The sequence below is a fragment of the Leishmania mexicana genome, chromosome 8 (genome assembly GCF_000234665.1).
Source record: "Leishmania mexicana MHOM/GT/2001/U1103 complete genome, chromosome 8".
NCBI lineage: Eukaryota > Euglenozoa > Kinetoplastea > Trypanosomatida > Trypanosomatidae > Leishmania > Leishmania mexicana.
Window position 1 is genome coordinate 426,163 of NC_018312.1, and position 23,681 is coordinate 449,843.

At 59.3% G+C, this 23,681-nt stretch overlaps 5 protein-coding genes across 5 annotated transcripts; all 5 read left to right on the forward strand.

The window, feature by feature from the left end:
* Positions 1-3,765: 3,765 nt before the first annotated feature.
* LMXM_08_29_1630 (putative Zn-finger domain protein) lies at positions 3,766-7,419 on the forward strand (the record flags this gene model as incomplete). Its single annotated transcript, XM_003872343.1, has 1 exon — positions 3,766-7,419. The coding sequence occupies one exon, from the start codon at positions 3,766-3,768 to the stop codon at positions 7,417-7,419; it is 3,654 nt and encodes a 1,217-aa protein (XP_003872392.1).
* A 1,543-nt stretch (positions 7,420-8,962) lies between these two features.
* Positions 8,963-15,373, forward strand: LMXM_08_29_1620 (conserved hypothetical protein; the record flags this gene model as incomplete). The annotated part of the gene is made up of 1 exon (XM_003872344.1): positions 8,963-15,373. The coding sequence occupies one exon, from the start codon at positions 8,963-8,965 to the stop codon at positions 15,371-15,373; it is 6,411 nt and encodes a 2,136-aa protein (XP_003872393.1).
* A 2,732-nt stretch (positions 15,374-18,105) lies between these two features.
* LMXM_08_29_1610 (conserved hypothetical protein) lies at positions 18,106-19,233 on the forward strand (the record flags this gene model as incomplete). Its single annotated transcript, XM_003872345.1, has 1 exon — positions 18,106-19,233. One exon carries the CDS (start codon positions 18,106-18,108, stop codon positions 19,231-19,233), a length of 1,128 nt encoding a protein of 375 aa, XP_003872394.1.
* Positions 19,234-20,297: 1,064 nt separating this feature from the next.
* LMXM_08_29_1605 (uncharacterized protein) lies at positions 20,298-20,411 on the forward strand (the record flags this gene model as incomplete). The annotated part of the gene is made up of 1 exon (XM_003872346.1): positions 20,298-20,411. One exon carries the CDS (start codon positions 20,298-20,300, stop codon positions 20,409-20,411), a length of 114 nt encoding a protein of 37 aa, XP_003872395.1.
* Positions 20,412-20,773: 362 nt separating this feature from the next.
* LMXM_08_29_1600 (conserved hypothetical protein) lies at positions 20,774-22,816 on the forward strand (the record flags this gene model as incomplete). The annotated part of the gene is made up of 1 exon (XM_003872347.1): positions 20,774-22,816. The coding sequence occupies one exon, from the start codon at positions 20,774-20,776 to the stop codon at positions 22,814-22,816; it is 2,043 nt and encodes a 680-aa protein (XP_003872396.1).
* Between the last annotated feature and the right edge of the window lie 865 nt (positions 22,817-23,681).

A 23,681-nucleotide genomic window follows, 5' to 3' on the forward strand; every position in this document is an offset into this window, starting at 1 on the left:
TTTTTCTTGCGGACTACCAGCAGCCCCATGGACAGGGCCGTCTGGCTTGTGTATCGCCGGCACCTTTTTCCTTCTCCCCCTTCTGCTGTTTTCGTTGTCGTTCTTCTTTTCGATTTTTAGGATCTGCCTTTCCAGCTCTTCAACGTAAACTTTCCATGCTCCTCGCTCTCTTGCTCTCGCTGCCGCTGCCCTCTGAGCTGCAGATGTTCCTGTCGATGATAATGGTGGCTTCTGCCGTGCTGCGCGCGTTTCTCTGGTGTGTCTGTTTATGCTTATTTCCGTCTTTTTTGGCGCTTTTGGCTTCCAGAAGCCTACCTTTGCGACGAGTGATGCGACGGCTATAGAGGCGCCAAGCAGCAAGGCGGTGGGAAGTGAGAGCCCTCGAGGCACCCTTTGGCTTTATGCCGCTCTCTCTACTTGTTCTGCGTGTTCATTCCCTCTCCAACAGCCACTCTCTGTGATCTGCACATATGCGCAGTTCATCTCATGCCCCCTCCCTTTCCCTCCCTCCCCCCACACCTCACACCTCTGGTGGCATGGAGAAGGCGAGGACCACGTCGTTTTGTAGAGGTGAATCCAGGGATGCATGTGCACGGTTGTGCGGCTAGGTATGGAAACGGGAGGCTGCAGGGGAGAGGCACGCTGCTACGCATGGCGAGCACATAATACCCATGCATCTGCGTCCTGGCGCATATGCCTCTCCTGAGTGCACTATCTTCTGCGGAGGTGACTCTTTCTAACGTGTGCAACACGAGTCACCCTGATGACTGGAGGTCGCCTCAGTGCGTGGTATCTCAGGACCCCGTACAATCCCCTCTGTGTGTGGGAAAGCTAAGCAAGCCCCCTCCCCCTCGCTCCCACCCTTATCCCTGCTAATGCCCAATGAATTCTATTGGTGACAGGGTGTAGCACCTATTAACTGGGGTGGTTCGAGAAATGTATCGCCACTGACGTTGACGGTCATGCCCTGAACAGTGCTGCCTTGAAGCGACCTGCAACCCTGAACAAGTGTGCACTACCCATATGCCGGGCACAAGGTCAGCGTAACTTGAACGCATCCCACTACCGGCCCTCACTGCCTGCCGGTGGGTGAGCCTGAGTGCCACCGCGAGGGGAATGCACCAGGTGGCGACCGGCATGATGGGGGAGCGACTGCGAAGCTACCTACGAGGCGGGTGGTGGGTAAAGTTTTGAGGAAGAGGCCATGCTCAGATGATTCGGTTGGCGCATTGCTCTAGCGTGTGTCTACCGCTGCTTTTGCCCCACAGGATGGGGCCTGTGGCATGCCTGGGGGGTGGGGGAGCTGGAGTGGCGACTAGTAACTCATGTTGTACAGCGGCGAGTAGACACATTGACGAGAAAAAAAAATGTATTTCTCCCTCCTCTGCGTGACTGTGTTTTATTCCTGTCTTGTTGCTCTCTTTGTGCATCATGCAAGTCGTGAATATCGGCTCCCGCTCCCTGACCCTCGCCCCCCTCCCCTCCCCTGTCTGTGCCGTCTCTTCGCCTTTTCGTCCGCGTTCTTTCGTTTGCTTCGCTGGTGCGCTTGAGCAACCAACCCACCTCCATTTCGCGCTCGCCTTTCTTGTACCTGAGCAAAGAAAAAAGAACCCCATCTTGTCGTCTTCCCCACTTCCGTCTACCCCCCTCCCTGTCAGCCTTCTCGCCCGCCTCTGTATGTGTGTCTGTGTCTCCGCCGTTCTCGTTGTTGCTCTCTTTCCTTACCCCCCCCTCCCCCCTTTTCACCGCCTCTTTTACCGCATGTGTCGGTCGTTAGGTGAACAGCTGCTTGTGCGGTGCCCATGCTTCACGTCACTCGTTTTCATGCTCTCCCACTCTCTCTCCTGCTGCTGCTTCCCTGCCGTTCTTTCTCTCGCTGCGGGTGCTTGTTAGTCTTCGTCTTCTGTTGGGCTCTGCCTGTCTGTGATGCTCGCGTGCAGCTGTGTTGAGGAATTTCTCTCGCTTGCCCCTTCCCCTTCCCCCCCGCTGGGCAGCACACAAAGCCAAAAAAAAGAAACGAGATGGTGGAGCGGGTCATATGAGTGGCGTACCCGACGAGGCTCATCATCATCGCCACGTCCCCGTGTTTGGACCGGCTGCTAGAGAGATGTGGCGCGTACGTAGGTGGCGTATGTCCTGTCACGGAGATCAGCTCATTGATTTGTGCCGTGATTCGCCAAGTGCTTCGCCCCCTGCTGCTCCACAAATGTGTGCGTGTGTGGACACCGGGGCACCTCTGAGGCGCTGTCTTCTTTCAGTCGGCATGGCGAATTCTCCCTCCCTTCCGGCCTCCTTTTCCTGATGTGCTCGACACACAGACTGGCAATCCTCGTCTTCTCCTCCCCTCCCTCCATCTCGACCTCTTCAACCTGCGGACGCTTCACACTTTACGTGTGCACACATGCGCCTCATTTTGCACGCGGCCGCCGCCGTTCGAGAAAAAAAAACCGTCGCCGTGTGCAAACGCTGCCGAGCAACTTTAGTCGTTTCCAAGCACATTCAGGTACACCGTATTTAAAAGCAGAGGCAGCGAGAGAGAAGATAAGAGAACACGGGAAAGGAACAAAAGAAAGGGGGAGGGGCGCCCGAAAAAGAAAAACTGTGAAAGGCACGCACGCATCCGTGGACGCACCTTGATTCCCGCTCACCTGTGTTTGTATACAGGGAGGGGCACGTTCTTGTATCCCCTCCTCCTCATCTCGTTGTTTTCTTTTGCTGTTGTGGTTGTTCTTCTCCCCCCTGCACATCTCTCTCTCCCTCCTCCTCCTTCGCGGGAGACATCCGGTGCTCGGTAGGTCTCTTTGCTTTGCTTCCGATTGTGTCTCTGCGGCTTCCACGTGATCAAGTCATCTGTAATACGTGTATGTGCGTGCGCACTGCCCGCCCCCGTCTCTCCTGTCAATCTCCCTCCCTCCCCGCTCACCCCTTCATACACGTGCGTAAAACGCGAAGGCTACACCGAATCTTGCACTCCCTGTTTCTCTCTCTCGTTCCCCATCCCTCTCGACCGTGCATCTACGCGCAGCGGTACACAGGCGCGCTGTACAGAGAGAGACCCTGCAAGCACACTTAGGCATACGTACACACACACACACACATACAAGCGAGCACGCGCACCTTCAGACGAGCTCAGCTGACCGTGGAGGCGGCTGTGCATTTTTTTCCTGTTTTGTTTTTTGTTTTCTTTTTCGCTCGTCGTTTGCTTGCGCGTCTTGTGCCCGTTTTCCAAAGCGCGCCGCGTTGCAGCGTCTCCTGCTCCTCTTCTCTTTTTCCGGTGTGGCGGCCGAAACGCTTTCTCTGCCGCCTTTCTTCACACTCTCGGGTGCCCTACTCTCCCCTTCCGCAACCACTCCCATTTACCGCTCTCCTGCTTTTGTTTTTCGCTCTACATTGCATATCGCACGCTGATCAGGTTCAGTGTGTGTGTGCGTGTTCCCGGTGCACGCATTGTTCAACTGCAGATTTTTATTTTGCAAAGAATTGTTTCTCCCCTACGTACCGATTGGACTGCTGCTGCCGCTGCTTCGCGAAGAGATTCTTTGTATGTGTGTGTGTGTGATCGCAGATTTCTTGTCCTCTAATTCTTGTAAACTGCTTAGTTGTGCTGGCGCTCATTCTGCTGTCCCTCAACCTTCTTGGCGTCTTCGCATTTGGCTGCCTATCCTTCACCCATACACACCTCCGCCACGCTCTTGTGGCTTACCCGTTAAAGCTATTCGCGCAGGCACACAGGCGCATACGCAACGAGGCACGCACTTCGCCGAGATGCAGGAGCTCCCTCGTCGAACGGCGAAGAAAACTCGGCGGGAGGCAACTGTTGAGCCTCTCAACACCGCCTCATCCACCGCGACGGCCACGAAAGATGAGGATGGCCACAGGAGTGGACTGGCTGAGGATGACCTCTCAGGCGCGCTTCCGCAAATCTCTGCAGCTGCTGCCTCGTCCTTCCGTGGGACGAGGCGCAACTCCACATCGGGGTCCATCGTTGAGTGCTGGATCTGCTTCGACCCCACCAGCACCCCCTTGAACCCTATCGTCACCCACCGATGCCGCTGCCGCGGTTCTGTGGGATATGTGCATCAAAAGTGCATCGATCGCTGGGTCATTCAGCAGCGCAACCGCACCTGCCGCAGCTGCGGGGCGCCCTACCAGCTGGTGCACTCCGCATATCCCCCTGGTGCGAACCTTCCGCTGAGGCCGCACGAGCGTCGCGTGTTCCTTTTGAAGTTTTTGATTAAGCCGCTCCTTCTCGAATCCGCCGAGACGCTCTGCTGCGTGCTTCTGCGCTTTGTCGTTCTCCCGCTCCTGCTCGGACTTGTCTACAGTTTTCATCGCTGGCCACTGCTGTGGTGGCCCATGTCAACCTTTGCAGGGTCACCGGAGCGCAACTTGAGCTACACCGCCTCAACCGGCGTGCCCGGCAGCCAGGTGGTGCTGGAGAATGAGGACGGCACGTACACCTTGACGGAGTCCTTCTTGGCGTGGGCCGACGCGATTCTCTTTGGCCTCGTCCTGTGCACCGTGATGAACGCGGTGGCTGTGGGTTGGGAGAAGTGGAACCACTACTTCCACGCTGCCCGGGAGCGACTCGCCCGCGAGACAGCGAGGCATGCTGAGGAAGGGGAGTTGGCACAACCGGCAGCGATGCCTCCGGTAGGCCCTCTCGACTTTCACGAGGAGAACGACGCGACGGAGGGAGTTGAGGAGCGGGCGGAGGCGACGGAGCAGGGAGTGAACAATGATTCTCCACCGGCGGCGCCGCCGCATCATGACGCAGCGTTACCAGACGGCTTTATCGTTGAGGGGTGGAGACCGCAATGGGGACCTCTGCCGGCAGCGGAGCAGGAGCGTCCGCTCCGCGAGGATGCGCGTGACGCGCGTCAACCTGGGGTACGAGCAGAGGCGAGGGCGGCAGCAGGCGAGCAACACTCGGGCAGCGATAGCGACAGCGATAATGGCGACTCAGACAGCGGCAGCGACACGCCCTACCGGCTTTCCTTCGTCGACGGGGTTTTTGACACGATCGATTGGGTGAAGTCAGGCGCCGGTGGCGGCGGCATAAAGCGGCTCCTCCCTTCATCGATGCGGCAGCTCTGCTACGGCCTTGCACTGACGCTGCTGCTGCGCACAATCTGGGGCAGGGTAGTCGTAGCGCTTGCCTTTGCTGGCTTCATCGTGAGTTGGCGCTACCGCCACACGCGAAACGTCCTCACCACACAGAAGCGGCGCTTATACGAGGTGGCGGAGCGCGTGCCGCTGCTGTCGCAGGAGGCAGTGAAGACACTCTTTGGGGTGTACCTCGTGGATGCTTTTTTCTTTTACGGTGCGTTGCCCGAGCTGGGAGGGATGATGCTGCACTACGCCGTCGCCCCGTACATGGATGTCGGCTTTGATCGCGGCTTCCTGGCCTTTTTTCACGGACTCACCGTGCTGAAAGTGACGCTCTACTGGGTGGTAGGCGCGGTGCTGGTGATGCTGCTCACTGCGATGGAGTTGACGGTTGTGGGCCCCTTGTTTGCCAACGGCGTCGATTTGTTCTTTGTGCGCAGCTTCGATGCCCGCTGGGACTCCGTCCTGGGGTACTGGCGCTGTGTCGTGACTCAGGTATTCGACTCCGACCCTCCCCGCATCGTTCGCGGCTTTCTCCGCGTGGCGGTTGTGGAGCTGTTGGTGCTGCTTGTCTTTGTGCGGGTGCCGTTTTGGGGAATGCTCGGGTGCCGTGACTTGTTGTGGGGTGATGGCACAGTTGCGCAGACGGGGCTTCCACTGAAAATGTCTCTTTCACTGGGGGTGACGACCGGATACGACATCAGCGCAGACGCCAGCCTTGACGAGTGGCGCCGCACCGAGGTGCTGCGCGTTTTGGCGGAGCGGGTGCTGCTCCCTTTTGGTGCCATGTACGCAGCCGGAGTACGGGAGCAACTGGGGCCAATGTTTGATTCAATCCCTCTCGACACCATCGACCTTCTGGAGGTGACTGCAGCGAGCTCCACTTCCGTGAAACCCGCCACGCGACAGCTGTGGGAGCAGGTCTGGGGCAACATGTCAGATCGCTCAGTGTTCCTTTTTCACCTCATCGACCCTGACTCCGCCAAGAGGGTTGCAGCGGAGTCGGAGGGGTTTCGCCACACGCTGGAGCGCGTGCAGGAGCCGATGGAGTGGCTACGGGTCGCAACATCCGAAGATGGCGTGTGCAACACGGTGATGGTCTTGTCCTCCTCAGCCGAGTGGCTAGGGACGCCGGAGCGGCAGCCGCCCGTCGCAGATTTAGAGGCCATTGTGGCGCCGCCGTTCAGGGTTTCAGAGCAGCAGAGCACCTCAACCGCGCTTGCGCATCAGATGGTGCTCGACGCGTGGAGAAATACGTACCAGGAGGCCATGGGGCGCATTGCCAGTGTCCTGCACCCCGAGGCGGTCCCGACGCCGCCGTCGTTGTACCCAGAGCACGACTCGGTGCAGGAGGAGCCTCACACCGTGAGCGCGATCAAGTGCTACATGGCCGCACTGCACTTGTCGTACCCTTACGTGAGCATGGGCCGCTGGCGCGCCCTCGCGTACGAGTGGTGGTCACTGCTGCTGCTGCGCAACACATTCGCGAACTACGTCGTCGACGTGCTCAAGTACGTGGCAGCCATATCAACAGTTTTCTCCTGCTTCGCCGTGTACCCACTCCAGCGAGCGCAGCTACGCATTCTCTTTCCGGTGGTTCGCTGGATTGGTCAGAGTGTCGTGCACATGGAGCACTACCTGTTTGACCCAGAGCAGCTTCGCGCGGTGGAGGGGTTTGTGGAACAGGAGGGCGAGGACGAACTTGTGCTGCCTCCGATGGTCGAACCGCTGGGGTTCGACCGGCGCGAGGAGTATGTGGAGGAGGCCGCTATCCCATCCTACCTCCTGCTGCGTCGTGTGGTGGTGGCTGTTCTCTTCCTCGTTGTCGCGTCCTTCATGGTTTGGATCGTTCCCGTGCTGTGCGGCACTCTCCTCCTGTGCATCACGAGGAACGCGCTACCGGTGCTTGTGGGGGCGGCCTCCTTGAGCTTCCTCTGCTGGAACCCAACTTTGTTCGCCCGCTCTGTCATCCTCGGGACAGCCCTCACCATCGCTATTGTGTTCGTTGTGCCGATCGTCGGCATCATCTACATCGGACCGTTTGCGCAGCTGCTCTGGAGCAGCTACCCCACCCTGGTGGAGGAGACGTTTGAGCGGCAGTACGACGTGCACCAGATGGTAGGACCTTACACGGGCTCCGTCACAGGCGGCAACGGCAACGCGGACGGCGACTCCGATGACGACTGGGAAAGCGTCGACTCCCGCGACATGGTTGACGGCGATGCCGAGACCCCACACCAGGATGGAGAAGCGGAGCCAAACATCGGGGACGAGCCTCGCGGCGACGTGCAAGCCGTACCGGCTCACTAGAACTCCCCCCTCTCTCACGTACACAGAGGCATGCACCACCATCACACCTCTCTCTATCTGTGTGTGTGCATGCTATCTCTCCGACTTGTAGCATGCATGCATACATGCGGACGCATATGGTCCCCGTCTTCTCTTCCCCTGCTTCCCGTGTTGGGCACAAACACAAAGGGCAACGAACCAACGAACCACGAAAAAAGAGCAAGGCGAGGGTAATCGAGGAAAGCCGCGCACGTTGGTGGATGATGATGGTGGGCGTAGTGCGTGCACCTGCGTGGGTTTGTCTCTTGTTTGCGCTACGGGCGTCCGCTTCTTTTGACTGATTTTCCTTCCTCCTCTCCTGGCGCACCTTTTCTCTGCCCGTTGCTCGTGATCTCGCACTGGCTCACCCTCTGGAGTCTTCCTCTTGTCTCTGACCAACTCGCGGTAGGGGGAGTGCACGCGTGTCTTGTTGCTCTACTTATCTTCCCCTCCCCCCTCTCCCTCTCCCCACACCCTCTCTTGAGCTCAAGGCGCCTCTTAACCCAGGAAGTTGATGGTAACATCCGGCACAAGAGGTGAAGTAATGGTGAGAGAGTCTCGAAAACAAGCTTCTTCGGTAAGACGTATGCGTCGCGCTGGGACAGTGGAGGCACCCACACCCACACACACACACACACTTGGACAACAAACATGAGAGCACCCCCACACATTCGCCTCTCTACCTTTTCTCAGACATATATTTATATATATGTAAAGGGGCAGGATAGCAGAGGAGAAAACGGCAAAAGAAATGATGACACTTGCCCCTCGTGCGTCGTGTTAGCATGCCTTGTGATGGGATGTGCACATGTGCGACGCCGATGGCGGGGGCAGAGAGGGCGGATGTCGGCTTTCCATCTCTCTCCCTACCTCGGTGTGTGCGTGCGTGTGTCAGGACTCGGTCAGCTTGTCGCCGGCAGCCCCCATCGCTTAGGCGCGTGAGCTTGACACTGTCTCCCGCTCTGTATTCCTGTGTTTCTTCCATGTGTTTTCCGCTACTCCTCCTTGCGACCCTTTCCCCCGCCCCTGCGCTTTTGCATGCTCCCATTCATGGGGCCACCCCTCCGCGCTCAGTCATCACCTCCCTCCCTCCACCCACCCTACTGGCACCTCAAGATAGGCGCTATGGTATTATTATCGCTGCTGTGCGTCTTGCTCCTTCCCTATCTTTTTTAGCGTTGTGCTCTCTGAGTGTGCGCTTATCTCGCAGTGGACGCCTTCTGTGCCCGCACCCTCCCTATCCTCCCTCGGGAGCGACTGGCCGGATTCCGAGCAGCAGCTGATTTGCCTGCTGAGTGCTATGCCACTTCGCTTGTGTACATCGGTGAGAGGAAAGCAAGCACATGTCATCGCACCCTGCGCCGCACCTCGCGGGAGCTTTGCGTCGCTGCCGCCGGAAAGCGGTACACCTCCGCTGCGAAACGGCAGCGTTATGGCGTACAGGTCTGTTGCTTCCTCCTCGCAGCTTCGTGCCTTAGCCCACCAAGCAACGGTGCCACTGTTGCCAAAGGTGGCACACACGGTCATGCGCGGGCAGCAGCGCTTTCGGTCGTCCTTTTCATCGAAGCGCTCCCCACATGCCGACGCCGCGCCTGCTGTGCGCGACGAGGAGAGTATCGATGATTGGTCCAGTATTGAGGTTGAGGTGTTGATGCCAGAGCCCGAGGTGGCTGCCTCTGGAAACACCGCGACGACATCCACGACCAACGACGCAGCGGCCTCTGGTCGCTCTTCATTTGCCTCTCCAGCGGACAGTAGCAGAGCGTCCACATCGGTGGTGACGATTGACGCCATCGATTCGTACGCCAAGGCGAAGGTGGGCAATTTTGTGCGGCGCTGGCTGCAGCCATCGGCGTCTGGTGCCGGTGACGCTGCTCCCTCATCTTCTGCTGTGGGCTTGGAAGTGCGGCAGGTGCAAGGATGCGGCGAGGCGATGCAGTATCACGCTCGCTGGCGGCTGCCACTGCCGGTGGAGTTCGGGGAGCGCTACGGAGAGGGTTTTGCACCGACGCCCAAGGAGGCCGAGGCAGTGGCTGCCATGCATGCCGAGCGTGTCATCGACGCTCTGGGCTTTCAGCTGTTTCAACTTTCATCAAAGCAGCGCAAGCACGCGGAGGCGGCGAGGGCAGCAGGGCGGTGGGCTCCGATGCCCACGGCCACCACCGCGTCGTCGAGTGGTGCGGCCATCACGACTGCGGAGGTGGTGCCGTCACCTGACACACCGTCGCCGCCGCCGCTGCAGCTGCTGGGATTGTCCGCTCAACAGCGTCAGGAGAAGGAGCTACAAATCGACCGTGTCCAATTCGCCCCGGTGCAGCGCGGCGGCTTCACCCCTCTCGCCTTCGCATTAGCATCTCCCCACTACTTTGACTCAGGCAGCCACAGCCGCATCGAGCGCTTCTTTCGGGTTCATCGCACTTCATTCAAGGCAAATCTGCACCTCGTATTGCTGAAGAGTGGCGACTACGGCACCACCAAGGGCGATGGTGTCGGCGAAGGTGTGGACATGCGCCAGCACGCGAGCACGCCGGGAGGCCTCTTCCTTGCTCAGCTCATCCTTCCCTTGCCTGCACGTTTTGGCAAGCGCATCGCGATGGGAAAGGCACCTACTCGCAAAGAGGCAGTGTTACTCGCCTGCATGCACGCGGAGCTCATCATCGACGCCGTAGGCTTCGCCCTTTACCCTGAAAACCGCGAGAAACAGGCCGCCCACGCTGTGGAGTGCGCGAAGATGCATCGCTGGTGCGCGCAACCGGGAGACTGTGCATACAGGTATACCGCCCCCTCCCCGCCACCAATGGAGCTTGTGGAGGAGCTTCATCCGTCAATGGTTGCGGCAGCAACAGTGGTGACCTCCGAGCCTGATAGCGCCGTTGCCGGGGCCCTACTCCACACGAGCGCGGCACACAAAACGGCCTACGCTCGCAGAGACGGGGGGAGCTCTGGCGCCTCTCCTTCACCGAGGATGCTTGCAGACGCTCAGGCCGGCAGCGCGCCGTCCTCTGTGGAGTCGATTTTGCTACAGCATCAGCAAGCCGTGATGGCGGTGCGCTACTTCGTAGACGAGCCGTCGCTGCGCGACTTTGAGCCAGCGCGGCTACTGCTGGAGCGCTATGTGAAGCAGTTCGTCTCGCGGTCCGCCGTGCACGCCGAGACCACCACCTTCCCATCAGCCGCCTCCCCAACCGATTCTTCTTTGACGGAGCTCATGCTTGTGGAAGAGCTGGGTCAGCGTGACCGACGTGTCTTTCGGGCCACCATCACGGTGCCGCTGTCCAATCCGAGAAGCGAACAAGCAGCCCCAACGGCAGCAACAGCCGCAGCAGCATTGGTCGCACCAGCAGTAGAGACGGCTGCGGTGCAGAATGTCGATGCCAGTTCGCCGCTTCCGTACACGCAGTCGTTTGTTGCAATTGGTGTGTCCTACACGAATCACCTTGCTGAGTTGGCTGCTGCCATGCACGCACTGCGCACATTGGGGGCACTGAATCGCCTCTGCCTGGTGCGCGTCAACGCTGCCGTAGAGCAGGCGCTGGAGTCGTTCGCAATGCGGGCACAGATCCCTCTCCACGACGCGGCACAGCCCATGCTGTACCCGTGGCAGCTCCCGCCAGAGTCCCTGCCAGCACCGGTGAGGGTCATGGAGGGCTTTGTGGGCCGTATCGCAGCTTCAGGGCTGAATCTCAGAGATCGTAATTACTTGCCCAAGGGCATGGGTTCGGAGCAGGTGAGAGACCGCTTTGCAGCTCGCGTTCCGTTGCTGTCAGAAGAAGCGGGAACGGCCGTGAACACGCTGAACCGCGAAGATGACCTTTTGCGGGAGCTACGCGCACGTCAAGAGCGACTGCCTCGCATGCACTGGGACACGTCACCAGACGCTGATGACCGCATTATCGTGTCGCCCGACCTCGATGCCACGATGAGCCGTATGTACAATCACACGCTCTCGTCCGTGCGCCAGCCTGACGTGAGGGCAACGATTCGCTTACGCGACTACCTGGAGCGCTATGGCACGTCGCCTGAAATGGCGGTGTCTGTTGTGCGCGTGTACGGCAATCAGGAACGCTCAGAGGAGCGCGAACTGTATGTAGCGACGGTGGTGCTGCCCGTCACGCTGCGCCACCAGCCCAAAGCAAAGCAGTGGCCGCCTTTGGCCGCCAAAAGTCAGACGAGCGCGCTGTCGTCAAGCACTCCACCGTCGTCAGAGTCTCATCAGGCAAGGCAATGGCGGCTGCCAGAGTACGTAGCGCAAGGTGAAGGCCCCACCCGCGACGATGCAGTTCTACTGTGCGCAGCGCACGCGGAGGCCCTGCTTGATGCAGCAGGGCAGCCGTTCTACGACCATGCGCTCCTGCAGCGAAAGCACGCCGACACGGCGCGAGCGCTCGGGCGCTGGGCACCGTTGGTGCGCGGTGCAGCCTTGCCGCCAGAGTCACTCCGTCGCACGCCGCCGCCGCTGCGCAAGGTTACGCGCGAAAGTGCAGTGTGGGCTCGCGTGCAGGAACAGCGACGCGCCTCAGCATGTGAGGGCGCGGCGAGCGAGCCCGCTGGGCATGCAACTGGCGTGCTGTCGCCGGCCTCGTCTACTCGCAGTCGAGACGCGGGAGCGGGGGCGCCTGCCAGCGCTGCTCTTGCGGACGATGAAGCGCTGTGTGATATTGCCGGTCTCCAATTCGTCTACCACACAGACATTGCCCAAAGTGCGCTTCGCCAGGTGGCGGAGTATTTTTCGAAGAACGGTTCCGACATTTATCGGATGGTGCGTCAGTACGTGGTGCGGCATCCGGAACTAGGTGTGATACATCGGGCCATTGTGGAGATGCCGTTGCCAGCGTCATACGGTAAGCGGTACGCCGTTGGCTGTGCTTCTACGAAACGTCATGCGCTTTTTCTCTGCTGCACCCACGCCTTGCTCATTCTGGACGCCTTGCACCTTCCCGTATTCACAGAGTATGGCCGACAGCGAAGGTACGCACGGGCGGCGGCTGTGAAGGGCCGCGACGCACCGCTTTCCGGCAAAGTCTGCGGAAAGTGTGACACGCCGTCTCCGCCAGGGCTCTACTATCTCACCACGTGCGCCGCTGCCAGAGAAAAGCCTGCAGACATACCAAAGCTGCCCTCCCTCAGAGACCGCAAGAGCCTAGCCTTGTGGGCCACCTTTGTGAATCACAGTGCGTCGTATGTGACGCGCAGGCGTGAGACGCGGGTGACAGAGGCAGTCAGTTCAGCAGGAGGCCCAAGGGTGCCTCGCTCAGGCGTCGTTGCCGAGGACGCGACGTCGGATATAGCCGCTAGCACGCCGGGCGACAAGTTTGCGCGGCGCCAGCTAGTAGACTTGTGCCGCATTGCTGGACTGCCTGACCCCACAGACGACGTGCCGTCGAAGTCTGTGGCCCTCTCTTCAAACGAACGGCGCTTCTTTACTTCCAAGGAGCTTGCCGGGACACCGTACACGATGCGCGGTGTCAGCGACGCGTCTCCGGCCGAGAGTCGCCACCGCGCCTTTGGGCAGGGTATTCACCTTCTCCTCCTTGTCGTGCGTCCCAACAGCGTCAGTGCGCCGACGCCGCGTCGCAGCTGGTGGGACGGGCAGCAGCGTACCTTGTGCATCCACGATTACGTGAGGAATCAGGTGACGCCGCACGGCTGTGTGTGGGTGCTTCGGATGTGGGCCGCCATGCATTACCCGCCCCTGTATGTTCGCATGATGATGCGAAAGGTGGAGTTGCCGACGGAGGAGCGGGACAAAGCGGTTGCGTGTGCAGGCGACTCAGATAGAGTGACGAGCCCACAGCAGACGCCGAGTCTGTCGGCGCACGGCACGCCTAGCCCCCCTGCCGACTATCAGGGTGTAGCGTCTATTATCGAGTCCCGTGACGGCGTTGAGAAAGTGCTGTATCATGCTGCCTGTGAAACTTCCGGTCCCGCCGCCACCACTGCTGCTGATTCTGTCCACAGAGCGCTTCGACAGCTGCTCAGCGACGTCCAGCGCACGCCGACGATGCAGACACTCTGCCGCTTTCTGTCACAACAGCCGCAGCTGCACATCCCGTCTATTCGCGTTCTGGTCGATCCCGAGGATGTCGTGCATCGATTGCATGCGCTCGTGTGCAGCTCTCACAGCAGCGAGCGCATCGTGTGGTCTGCTGAGCCGCTGCAGGTAGGGCATCTGGCGGTTCTGTTGCCGCTCCTCAAGCGTGATAAGCGACCGACCGCTTCGTTTTACGCAACATGGCCTGTAGAGCTGCTACTGAAGTGGGTTGGTGCCGTCAGCAGTGCCCAAGAATGGGCTGCATCGAAGAATGGTGAGGCGGACTGCGGTCTGGCTCAGCACGGATGCCTTCCCTCGACACTTGAGTCCACCTTTGTGAGATACGGTCTCGCCCGCGCCGCGCCGTCCGCGAGGTCGGCGTTTCCGACGCGCACTACAAGCTTGCGCCTTCCTTCTCCGATGGTGCCCACGCCGCTCGCCGGCGCACTGGCGCTCCTGTGCGGGTGTCTTCCTCCGCTCCCTGATGTGTTGATCGGCGAGGAGGACGGAAAGAGCACTGCGGCAGTGCAGGTGACTGTAAACACGCCGAGGTTGGCAGAGCGGGACCGTGAGCTGCCGCTGCAGCTGGCTCACATGATCCTTATGGGGCTGCTGTTAGGATGTGCCCCGTGGGCGGTGCGCGCGGCGGCGATTGTGGCATGTGCGGAGCACACATTGGAGTGGTATGACAAGCAGCAACGACTGTCTGCCGCTGCCGGTGGCAACGACGCAACTGCAGAGACGCCGCCGCTGCCAGCCCCGCGCTTGGCGCCGTACGTCAGCGTGGACGTGACAGAGGCGGTGTTGGCTTCGCTGGACGCGACAGCTCCCCCTTTGCCTGAGACGGTCCTCCGCTACGCGTCGGAGGTGGAGCGGCGGCTGGAAGCCCTCTGGATGGAGGTCTCCGCCTCGGCAGCTGCGGGGAAGGCGCCCCTTCTGCAGTGGCTGCCGCCGCCGGAGGGGTGGGGCGCGTGTTTAGGCAGAGCAGACGCGAGTAAGCGATCCTCTTCACCAGCAACTGGTGTCCTCACACTGACCGAGCGCCGCATTTTGCGCCCACTGCTGCAGTGCGCCGTTGCCACGTCAGCCGCCCCTCACGCGGTGTGGGTGCGTGCCACCCACATGGAGAGGGGAGGCGGCGCAGACGAGGTTGTCGGCAACGGTGCCGGCTGGTCTTTGGACGAGACGGATGCAGGGGAGCAGCGTCTCGTCTTCCAGCACAGACATGCTGCGCACTACGCTGCTGTGCGCGTAAGCCATCGCGACCTCACACAGGTCGAAACCCTCGAGTCGGCCAATGACATCTCTGCGATGGCGACATGCTTTACAGCCTTTGGGTGTGCTGTGTACCCCACCGAGCCGCTGGTGGGCTTGACACTGGAGCAGGAACAGGCATCTGCGTTGTTTCGTCCTTTGCGCGCCGAAGACGACCTCGAGGACGAGGCACAGGCGAACGGTGACGACGAGGGAGGCGAGGAGGAGGACGAGAAGCTGGAGGGCCTCGACGAAGACGATGTTGACGTTGGCCAGTTTTCGCGTGTCTTCGGGACGTGCGTCTCGCCTCTCGGCGCAGCGCTGGTTGCGGCAGCACCGACAAGGTCTGCATCGCTGCAGTCGCACCGCTCCGTACACGCTGTGCCCGATGACGTGGCTGCTGGCGGTACACTTCGTGCGGTTGGCGAAAACTTGCCCGTGCTGATGACTGCGTTTCAAGAAACGGTGCCGCTGCTCGTGCACCGTCGTAACTCTGTGCCGCTGCTGTCAAGCCTTTCTGCGCACCTGCGTTCACGCGTTGAGGCAACGACACCGTTCTCACCGGAGGAACGGCGTGCCATCTCACAGCTCTTCACCATGACTGTGCGCAGTGCGGCGGATGAAGAGAGCTGCGGTGATGAGACGGCGTAGTGTCACTGAGGGATGGGGTGGTTCGCTGAGGGACACGTTCAAGGGGAACAATGAAGAGTACCCCTGTCGTTGTCTCCCTCCTTCGCCGTGTAATACTAATCTTGATGCTCCTTCTCTTCAGCAGCAGACATGCAGGCATGCGCGCGCGTCGCCCCCCATCCTCTGTCTCTGTCTTCACACACACACACACACACACAACGTTCATGAAAAGGGAAGAAACAGCGATACTCAATGCATGAACCACGTAAGGGAAAGATGACAGCAACGGGGAAGTCATTTCGCAAAAACCAACACGCTGGACACATGTGCGCGTGCGTGCGTGCACAACGCGTTCGTCTCTTCCGTGCGTTTGACTGCATCCCCCTTCCCCGCTGCAGTCATGGCTTGGATGACTCAAGACTTCTCGCAAAGCCCCCCCCCCCAACCTTCGCTGCCTGACCCGACTGTTTCGTTTTCTCTCGTCTAATTGCCGTCAGCAGTGGGCACTGAGCCTCTTGAACTACCCGACGTGCCCGTGGGGCGAGTGGTGCGAGGGCCCCAGTCATGCGTACCTACGTGCACAAGTCAACGAGGGGAATATCATGACAGGACATACACGCACACACACCCACACACGAGCGCTGAACCCTCTTCCTACCCTCTCTTGCCTCCCTTCGACCTGCGTGCCTTTCTTTCTAAAGCCGGTTGTGAAACTGGCGGACCACCTCTTCGCTCTCCCTACTTGTCTCAGCATCCAAGAAGCCTTCTCTTAGGCGGCAGAACCCCTCTATATCATGTCCGCAACACCGTCCCTTGCGCCGTCCTCTATCACCCCTCCCCCCGCCGCTGCTAACGTGACGGAGTCCGCTCGCAACACCTTTCCTACGGTTGGTGTGCTCCCTCCAGGTGCTCACTGTCTCGAACTCTCTTCCCGCAACGCTGCCGCTAACCGACCACGCTACGCGTTTGTGGAGGAGCGTCTCATCTCCGGGGAAAAGGCGCAGGACCCGTGCAGTCATATCCTCTTCTAACGCGTGTGGATCTGGCTGGATGGTGCGTCTACTCCTTGTACGACGTCGATGCGCCGGCGTGCTCGCAGCTGCGGCACAGCATCCCCGACACGCTAGCGAAAAGATGCCATGCTCCCTACCAAAGCTGGTTTTATAGTTCACAGATGTATCCGACGCGCAGGAGTACGACGTGTTTGTGGCGGAAGTGGTAGCACCTCTGGAGGCGAACTTCTTGTATTCGACCAGGCCCAGGATCATTCGGGGTGCGGTGTGCCAGTGCACTTAGCGCAGCGGTCATAGCGTCGTCTTGTGGCAGCCACGTCGGCCACGGCCGACCTCGTCAATCTCTCCGTCAGGAACTTTGGGCACGTCTTTGCAGAGGGGCGCAAGGCGGAGCCACAACCTCGGCTGTGGTAACGTACGAGCTGCGAGCGGTGCTGCAGGTCTGCACTGCAATGCGGGCCTGCGACACCTGTGCGAGTGGCGAAAATGCCTGTGCCGGCGTTGATGCGGCACACCGCACACTCTCTGCAATGCTACTGGGCTTCGTGGTTCCCGGTGCTGGCTCACGTTTCCGATCAGCTGGGGCACCTGCTCAGTGAAGCCGACTTTACCGAGATGATGTTCCTTCACATTGACTACCCTTCTCTGCACGGCAGCGTTATTGTGCATGGCGAAGCGCTGTCTTGGTGGCGACGAGGTGCCGACTCTCTTGCCGCGTGTCTTGGCACCCCTTTTTCCGTGTCCGTGTGAACACGGCGTGACTGTTGCCGTTATCGTGTTCTCTCTTTGCTGCTACAGCTGCTCTCCGTCACTTGTCGAATTGGCACCCTCCCATCCCCCCTTCCCCCCAAAAAAGCACAAGCAAAAAAGGCGATACCAAACGAAGGCAAAACAGGGAGATAATGGTTGCGCTGCCTCACTCCATCGTCGCTATGCACAGCGCCATCCACTATTTTCGATGGTGGATTGCCTCTCTGCACACATTTCACGCACTGCGTCGGTAGGCCGATTTTTTTTTGCGTGTGTGAGGCGCCTTGTGTCTGTCTCGCTCTGATTCGTGGAGGACCGATGCCGCGCCTCTACGTGCCTCCCACCTTTTCTGGATGCCTCTTCTACTCTGCCCGTCATGACGTCCTCCGCTGTCGTGCCCATCTCACACCTACGCCTCCTTTTGCGTTGTCTGACGGCGCTCTTCTTTGTCTCTCTCTCTCGCGTCGGCATCCCACCGCCTTTCCTTCTACACGCTGGTGCGCCGTTACTCTCTGGGCGTGCACACGCACACAAATAACAAATTGGTGTGCGGGCTTGTGTACATGCGTGTGTGAGGTTATCCACGGAGGAGGTGATCGGTGTGTGGTATTCCTTCTTTGTTCTCGCTTGCGACCGACTCGGCGCCAGCTTCAGAGGAAGCGTGTTTCATTCCCGTCACACCGCCTCATTTGGTTGCCTTCAGGTGCCCCTCAGCACGGGCACACACGCACACATACACACATACGTGTGCGCTGTCACAAGAGGCGACACTGCGTGCTCACACCGACAGACGAGCGCCGCGTTGCGTCTCTCTTCCCTGTCTTCTTAATCCACTCGTCGTTTCAGCTACCAACGATCCTTCTCTTGATCTCTGTGCGGCGCTGATCTGCACCATCTCGTGCGATCACTTTGCATATTCGCACACCCACGCCCGCACGTCGAGAGTCTTGCGCACCCTGTACAGACCACTGGGGGTGGGGTGCACAAACCATGGCGATTGGACTTGGCCGCACTATCAGCAGCCCTGTCTTTCTCTTTTTCCAAGTGCTTCATGGCGTGAGCTTGTTCTTTGTCATGCTTGGAGTGACGCGGGTGCTGCTTGGGATGGCGGAGCTGTCGATGAGCACTACCGCCGTCGAAGATAGAACGGCGCCACACGTGGCTCCTCTTGCTCTGTCGCTGGTCATGAAAGACGGAGCGTACGCTGTGCCCGCACCCGAGACGCCGCAAGGGCTTCACCGACCTGATGGACTCGGTGAAATCGTATACCAGCATGCGAACATACTTGACTTGTTCATGGATGACACTCTCTCCTCTACAATAACGCTCGCGCCAGCACCACCGGCGGCGTCGCTGTTTTTTTTCGAGAAGCTCAGCTACTGCTTTCACGTGCCTCTCACCTCCTTGTTCGTGAGCCCGGTCGACGTGCATATTGGAACAACTGCGGAGGCGCGGAACTTTAGACCTCGCAACAACGGTGCCACAGATGGTGTAGTGAAAATGGATGTTGGCCTCTCTGGCGCCGACGCGCCTGCCGCCGGACAGCTGCGCGACGGCAGTGAGCGCCGCTTTTATCTACAGCACATGTTCGCGGCGCTCCTGTGTTCCTACCCCCTAGCAACGCTCCTGCAGCGTCGCAAGCTTGTGCTCGACTTCGTGGTGACCATCTATCTAGCTTACTGGCTGCTGGCGGACATCGTTCTCCGCCGTTTGCTCGGGGGTGGCCTACATTGGTGGGCAGCATGCGCTCTGGGGATGACTGTCATGTACGGTGCAACCTACGTTATATGCCGGCGGAAAGAGCTGCAAGAGATTCGCTTTTCTGGCGGCGGTACTGCGGGCTCCGGCGCAGGCGTACCCGCGGCCACGACAATGTGGCTGAAGGACTGCCGTGGCGAGGGTGACATCGCCGGCGAGGAGATGCGTGCCATTAGTCGAGAAACGCAGCGGCACAACGGCAGCGGCGGTGCTGACGCCCATGGCAGCGGTAAGCCTCACGACGCTGCCGGCCGCTCTCGGGTCCCTGCGTCTGCGCAAAGCCCAAACGCTGCCAAGGCCGTTGCCGTCGATGTGGCCCGCGCGTCAGAAGAGGCGGCGTATAAGCACAAGATGGTGTAGCAGCGTGCGCCCGTCTTCTTGCTGAGCCGTGTTGCGTTTGAGCTGGCGCCTCTGCGCCGGTGGGTGTGCTGTGAGCGGTGCCCTGCTGCTCCTCATGTCTCTCCTCTTCAACCTTGTGTGTCGTGATGGAGCCGCTTCCTCATAGATGCTGCGAGGGATACGCACATCTCCTGCTGTTGACTGGGCTGGGCTCTTCGAATGTGTGCTCTTCGTTCGTGTTTACGTCCGCCGCTTCCTCTTTGTTTTTCTTGCCTCTCTCTCTGTGTGTGTGCGTGTGCCTGTTCCTCGCCGTCATCATGCGTGTAGGTGCGCGCTGCCCAGTATGCGCCTCATGCGTGCTGAACTGATAACTTACAAAGCGCTGCCTTTCCCCTCTCCTTCTGTCGAGGAGGAGTCGTTAAGTGGGCGGCTTGTTCCGTGGATTCCAACGGCTGTGTGGGCGTGGGCACTTCGCGTGAATATACCCTGGCGAGGGGGGAGCTTTGGCTAGAAGTAGCCTCGCTGGCAAGCAACACTCGCGAGGCTCCCCCAGTTCCCCAGGCGCCTATGCCTCTCGTTATTTCTCGTAGCACGCCTTCATGCATAAGTACGCATGCCGACGTCCCGGTGTGAGACTGTCCAGTGCATTTCTTGCCTCATGGCGTCATAACCACGCTCATCCCCTTTTCCTTTTCTCCCCGCGGAATCACTCCCCCGATTGCGACCGCGCACCCATACGCACACGCGCGCACACTACGCTTAGTACTGCCTTCGCACTGCCCGCTGTTTCACGGCCCCTACCGATTCCCCTCTAACACCACCGCCACACGTACGCACACACCGCCTGCGTTTGTGGGGTCGCACGAGACTGAGCCACACGTTTGTGTGACGGCAACCCTTGTTCTCTTCGCCTTGTTTTCGCATCTCCGTTGGTTGGCGCACATCTTCGCTTCGTTGCTCGTCGCCGCGCGCTAACGCTTCACCGTCTTTTGTGTGTGTGTGCTTTCGTTGGTGCGGTGTGTGTTGCTCCGGCCTTTCACACAGCTGTCGCTGTCTTCCCCTTCCACGACTCCCTCTCTCACTGCATGTGTGTGAGTGTGCCTCCGGCGCCGCGCCAGGTTTTTGCACGCTTGTTGAGCGTTTTCAGAGCCCTCCCACTGACACATTGGTGCACGCGCGTGTCGCTTGTTGAGTGGTGAGAGGAAATACGACACGCCCAAGACATCGATCAAGAGCAAGAGAGCAGGACGAGCACACGTGAGAGACCACTGCCGCCATCGCGAATATCCTCCGCGGCGGCAAGATTGTGAAGGCGCACGCGGGGAGTTATTAGAGAACGAAGGGATACGAAGAGAACCCCACAGCCCACGAAGGTCTCCAGAGAGCGAGAGGCCCACGAGACGAGCTGTGGAGAAGAAAACGAAGAAGAGCGAGGGAGGGCGTGCACATACAGCCTTGTGTAGCTCGCGCGTATGCGAGGCGAAGCAAGTGAGGAGCAACAAAAAAAAAGAAGACAAGAGGCACTGTTGAACGTCATCGCTGGTTGCATTGGTCTCTGACAATGTTGGGTTCCACCCAACATGCACGCTCCCACTGCAGCCGCAACGGTGGTGCGAAGCCTCGAATGCTGCTGCTGCTCACCCTGCTGGTGGTGCTACAGCTGCTGGCCGCGGGCGCGACCCCTGCAAGCGCCTTTTATGTGCCAGGCGCAGCAGAGAAATCGTACAAGAATGGCGAAGAGGTGAGATTCATGGTGAATTCGTTGCGATCGTCGTCGGAGATGTTTCCCATCGACTACTCAAAGATGCCCTTTTGTCAGCCGGCAAGGCAGGAGTTCAAGGAGGAGTCCATTGGCGAGATCATCTGGGGTGACCGCATGCTCAACTCCCTGTACGCCGTCAAGATGAGGGAGGATGTGAGGTGCATGACACTCTCCAATTGCAACTTCAGCACCAACACCGAGATGATTCGCAGGAAGGAGTCGAAGAACCTCACAAAGATGATCAATAAATGGTACCGCGTGTACATGAACATCGACAACTTGCCCGTTTTCTCCACCAACCCGGAGAGCACACAGATGAGCGACTGCGCCAAGAAACTCGGCAAAGACGTCAAGGTCTACGCACAGCGAGGGTTCCCGCTCGGTCTCCCGGCCAAATGCACGAGTGACAGGGCGGCGCTGCTAAACAATCACCTTGATTTCACGATTCACTACAACCACGACAGCAAGACGACCAGCACAACCGCGGAGCAGGAGAGAAAGTATATCGTAGTCTTTATCGACGTCAAGGCCAGAAGCATCGCTTGGAGCGACCCCCTAGAATGCAACAGCGAGATGAAAGTCGCGCCGGAGGTTCTCGCGCCGATGCGCGGCCTCAAGATGAAGGATGTGATGCAGAAGATGGCGACAGTGTACTGGACGTACAGTGTCCAGTGGAAGGAGAACCCGACCGTTAAGTGGGCGACGCGCTGGGACTTCTACCTCACCGCCGCCGCCGCTGCTGCACCCGCTGGCCACATCCTCTTTATCATCCTCTCGCTTATGGTGGTGCTGTTCATTGGCAGCGCGGTGATGGGGGTTCTGTTAAGGGCGCTGCACAAGGACTTTAACCGCTACAACTCCGAAGACCCAGAGGACTTGCAGGAGGAGGTGGGATGGAAGCTGGTTCACGCCGACGTGTTCCGCCCACCACTTTACGCAAACTGGCTGGCCATCTTCGTCGCCAACGGTGTCCAAATCCTCACGACTGTTGGGGTGGTGCTCATCATTGCGCTTATGGGCTTCCTCTCCCCCTCTCGGCGCGGCGCGCTCCTCACGACCCTGCTGCTGACCGCCGTCTTCACGTCGTTCATTAGCGGCTATGTCTGCGGTGTGCTGCTGCAGTACCTTAACTCCCGTGCTTGGAAGCACATTTTCACGTGCAGCTTCACACTGCCGGGCGCGATGCTGCTCATCTACATCTTCATCCTCATCATCAACAAGGCACACGGCGCCACTACTGCCATCCCGTTCATGACGCTGTTGGAGATGCTGACGCTCTTCGTGACGGTGAGCCTGCCGCTGACGGTGCTGGGTGGCTCCCTAGCCTTCCGCCAACAGCCCATCACGAACCCGACGCGGGTTGGTCGCCTCGCTCGCGAGATCCCGGTACAAAGCTGGATCAACCAGCCCATTTTCATCTGCGTCTTCTGGCCATCTGTTCCGCTTGTCGTCGTCGTGATTGAGCTCTACTACATCATGCAGGACCTGTGGGAGGGACAGATCTATTACTCCTTCGGCTTCCTCACCGTGACGGCCTGCATTTGGGTTCTCGTCTGCGCTCTCGTCACGGTATCGTGCCTGTACTACGTTCTTTGCTACGAGAATCATCGCTGGTGGTGGATTGCGTACTTCGTGCCTGGCGGCGCCGGTGTCCACATGTTCTGCATGTCGTTAATTTTTTTCCTGTCTCACGTCTCCGTGAGCAGCTTCGCCTCTGCGGTGCTTTTCTTTTCCTACATGGGGATGATATCGTACTTGTACGGGATGGCGGCTGGTGCCGTCGGCGTGATTGTCTCCATCTTGTTCGTGCGCAGGATCTACGGCAGCATCAAGATTGACTAGAGAGGACGGCTTTACCCCCCCCTCCCCCTGCGTGCCTGGCGAGAAGGAAAAGGCGAAACTGAGAAGGGACGAGGTCTGTGTGTGTGTGTGCTGCGTTGCTCTCACCCGCTCCCTCTGCATCTCTCACATCCGCTCTTCGGTACTTTTTTAGTGCTCAACGTCTGTCTCTGTGTTTTCTTCTTTGCTGTTGTTCTCATTGTTCTGTCTCTCTTTTCTTTTTTTCTTGAGCGTGTAGCGTGTCTGAGTGTTTGGTCGTGTTCGTGTGCGTCGCAAGTGTGTACATATGCATCTTTGTGTGGGGAGGGTGGGGGAGAGAGGGGGATGTGACATGGACGTATGTGTTTTAGCGACACTCACTGCTGAACCCTTCTTCTCTTCCATTTTGTGTTCTTTAGTGTGCGTCTTCGAACCGCACGCATCTGTAGGAGAAGGAGAGGGTTGCGAATCAGCAACAACACCCCGTATGCGCTCTCCGGCGTTTCGCGCGGTTGGGGGCTGTATCGTAGCCCTTCACCTCTACGGTCGCCCCTTCTTGACTGTGTGCTGCTGTGTCTGTGTGTGTTCTCGCATAAAGCGAAGAGGGACGATACAGGGACGGGCATGTAGGGCGGCGAACTCCACTCCAACACCGTTCCTCTTGCCATCCGCCGCTTTTCGTTTTCCCTTTTTCTTTCCCTATTCAGGTGCGCGTGTGCACGTGTGTACGACTCACACGCGTCTCTGCGTGTGCCCCGTGTGGCGTTGTCGTAACCCCAGCTTGTGTGTTGTTGCGTTTTGTTCTTCTCCGTGCTAGCACTGTGCCCTATTCTTGTTTCGCAGTCTATCTCCCTCCCCCACCTGCGTGGCGGCAACCGCTCAGCTCCCT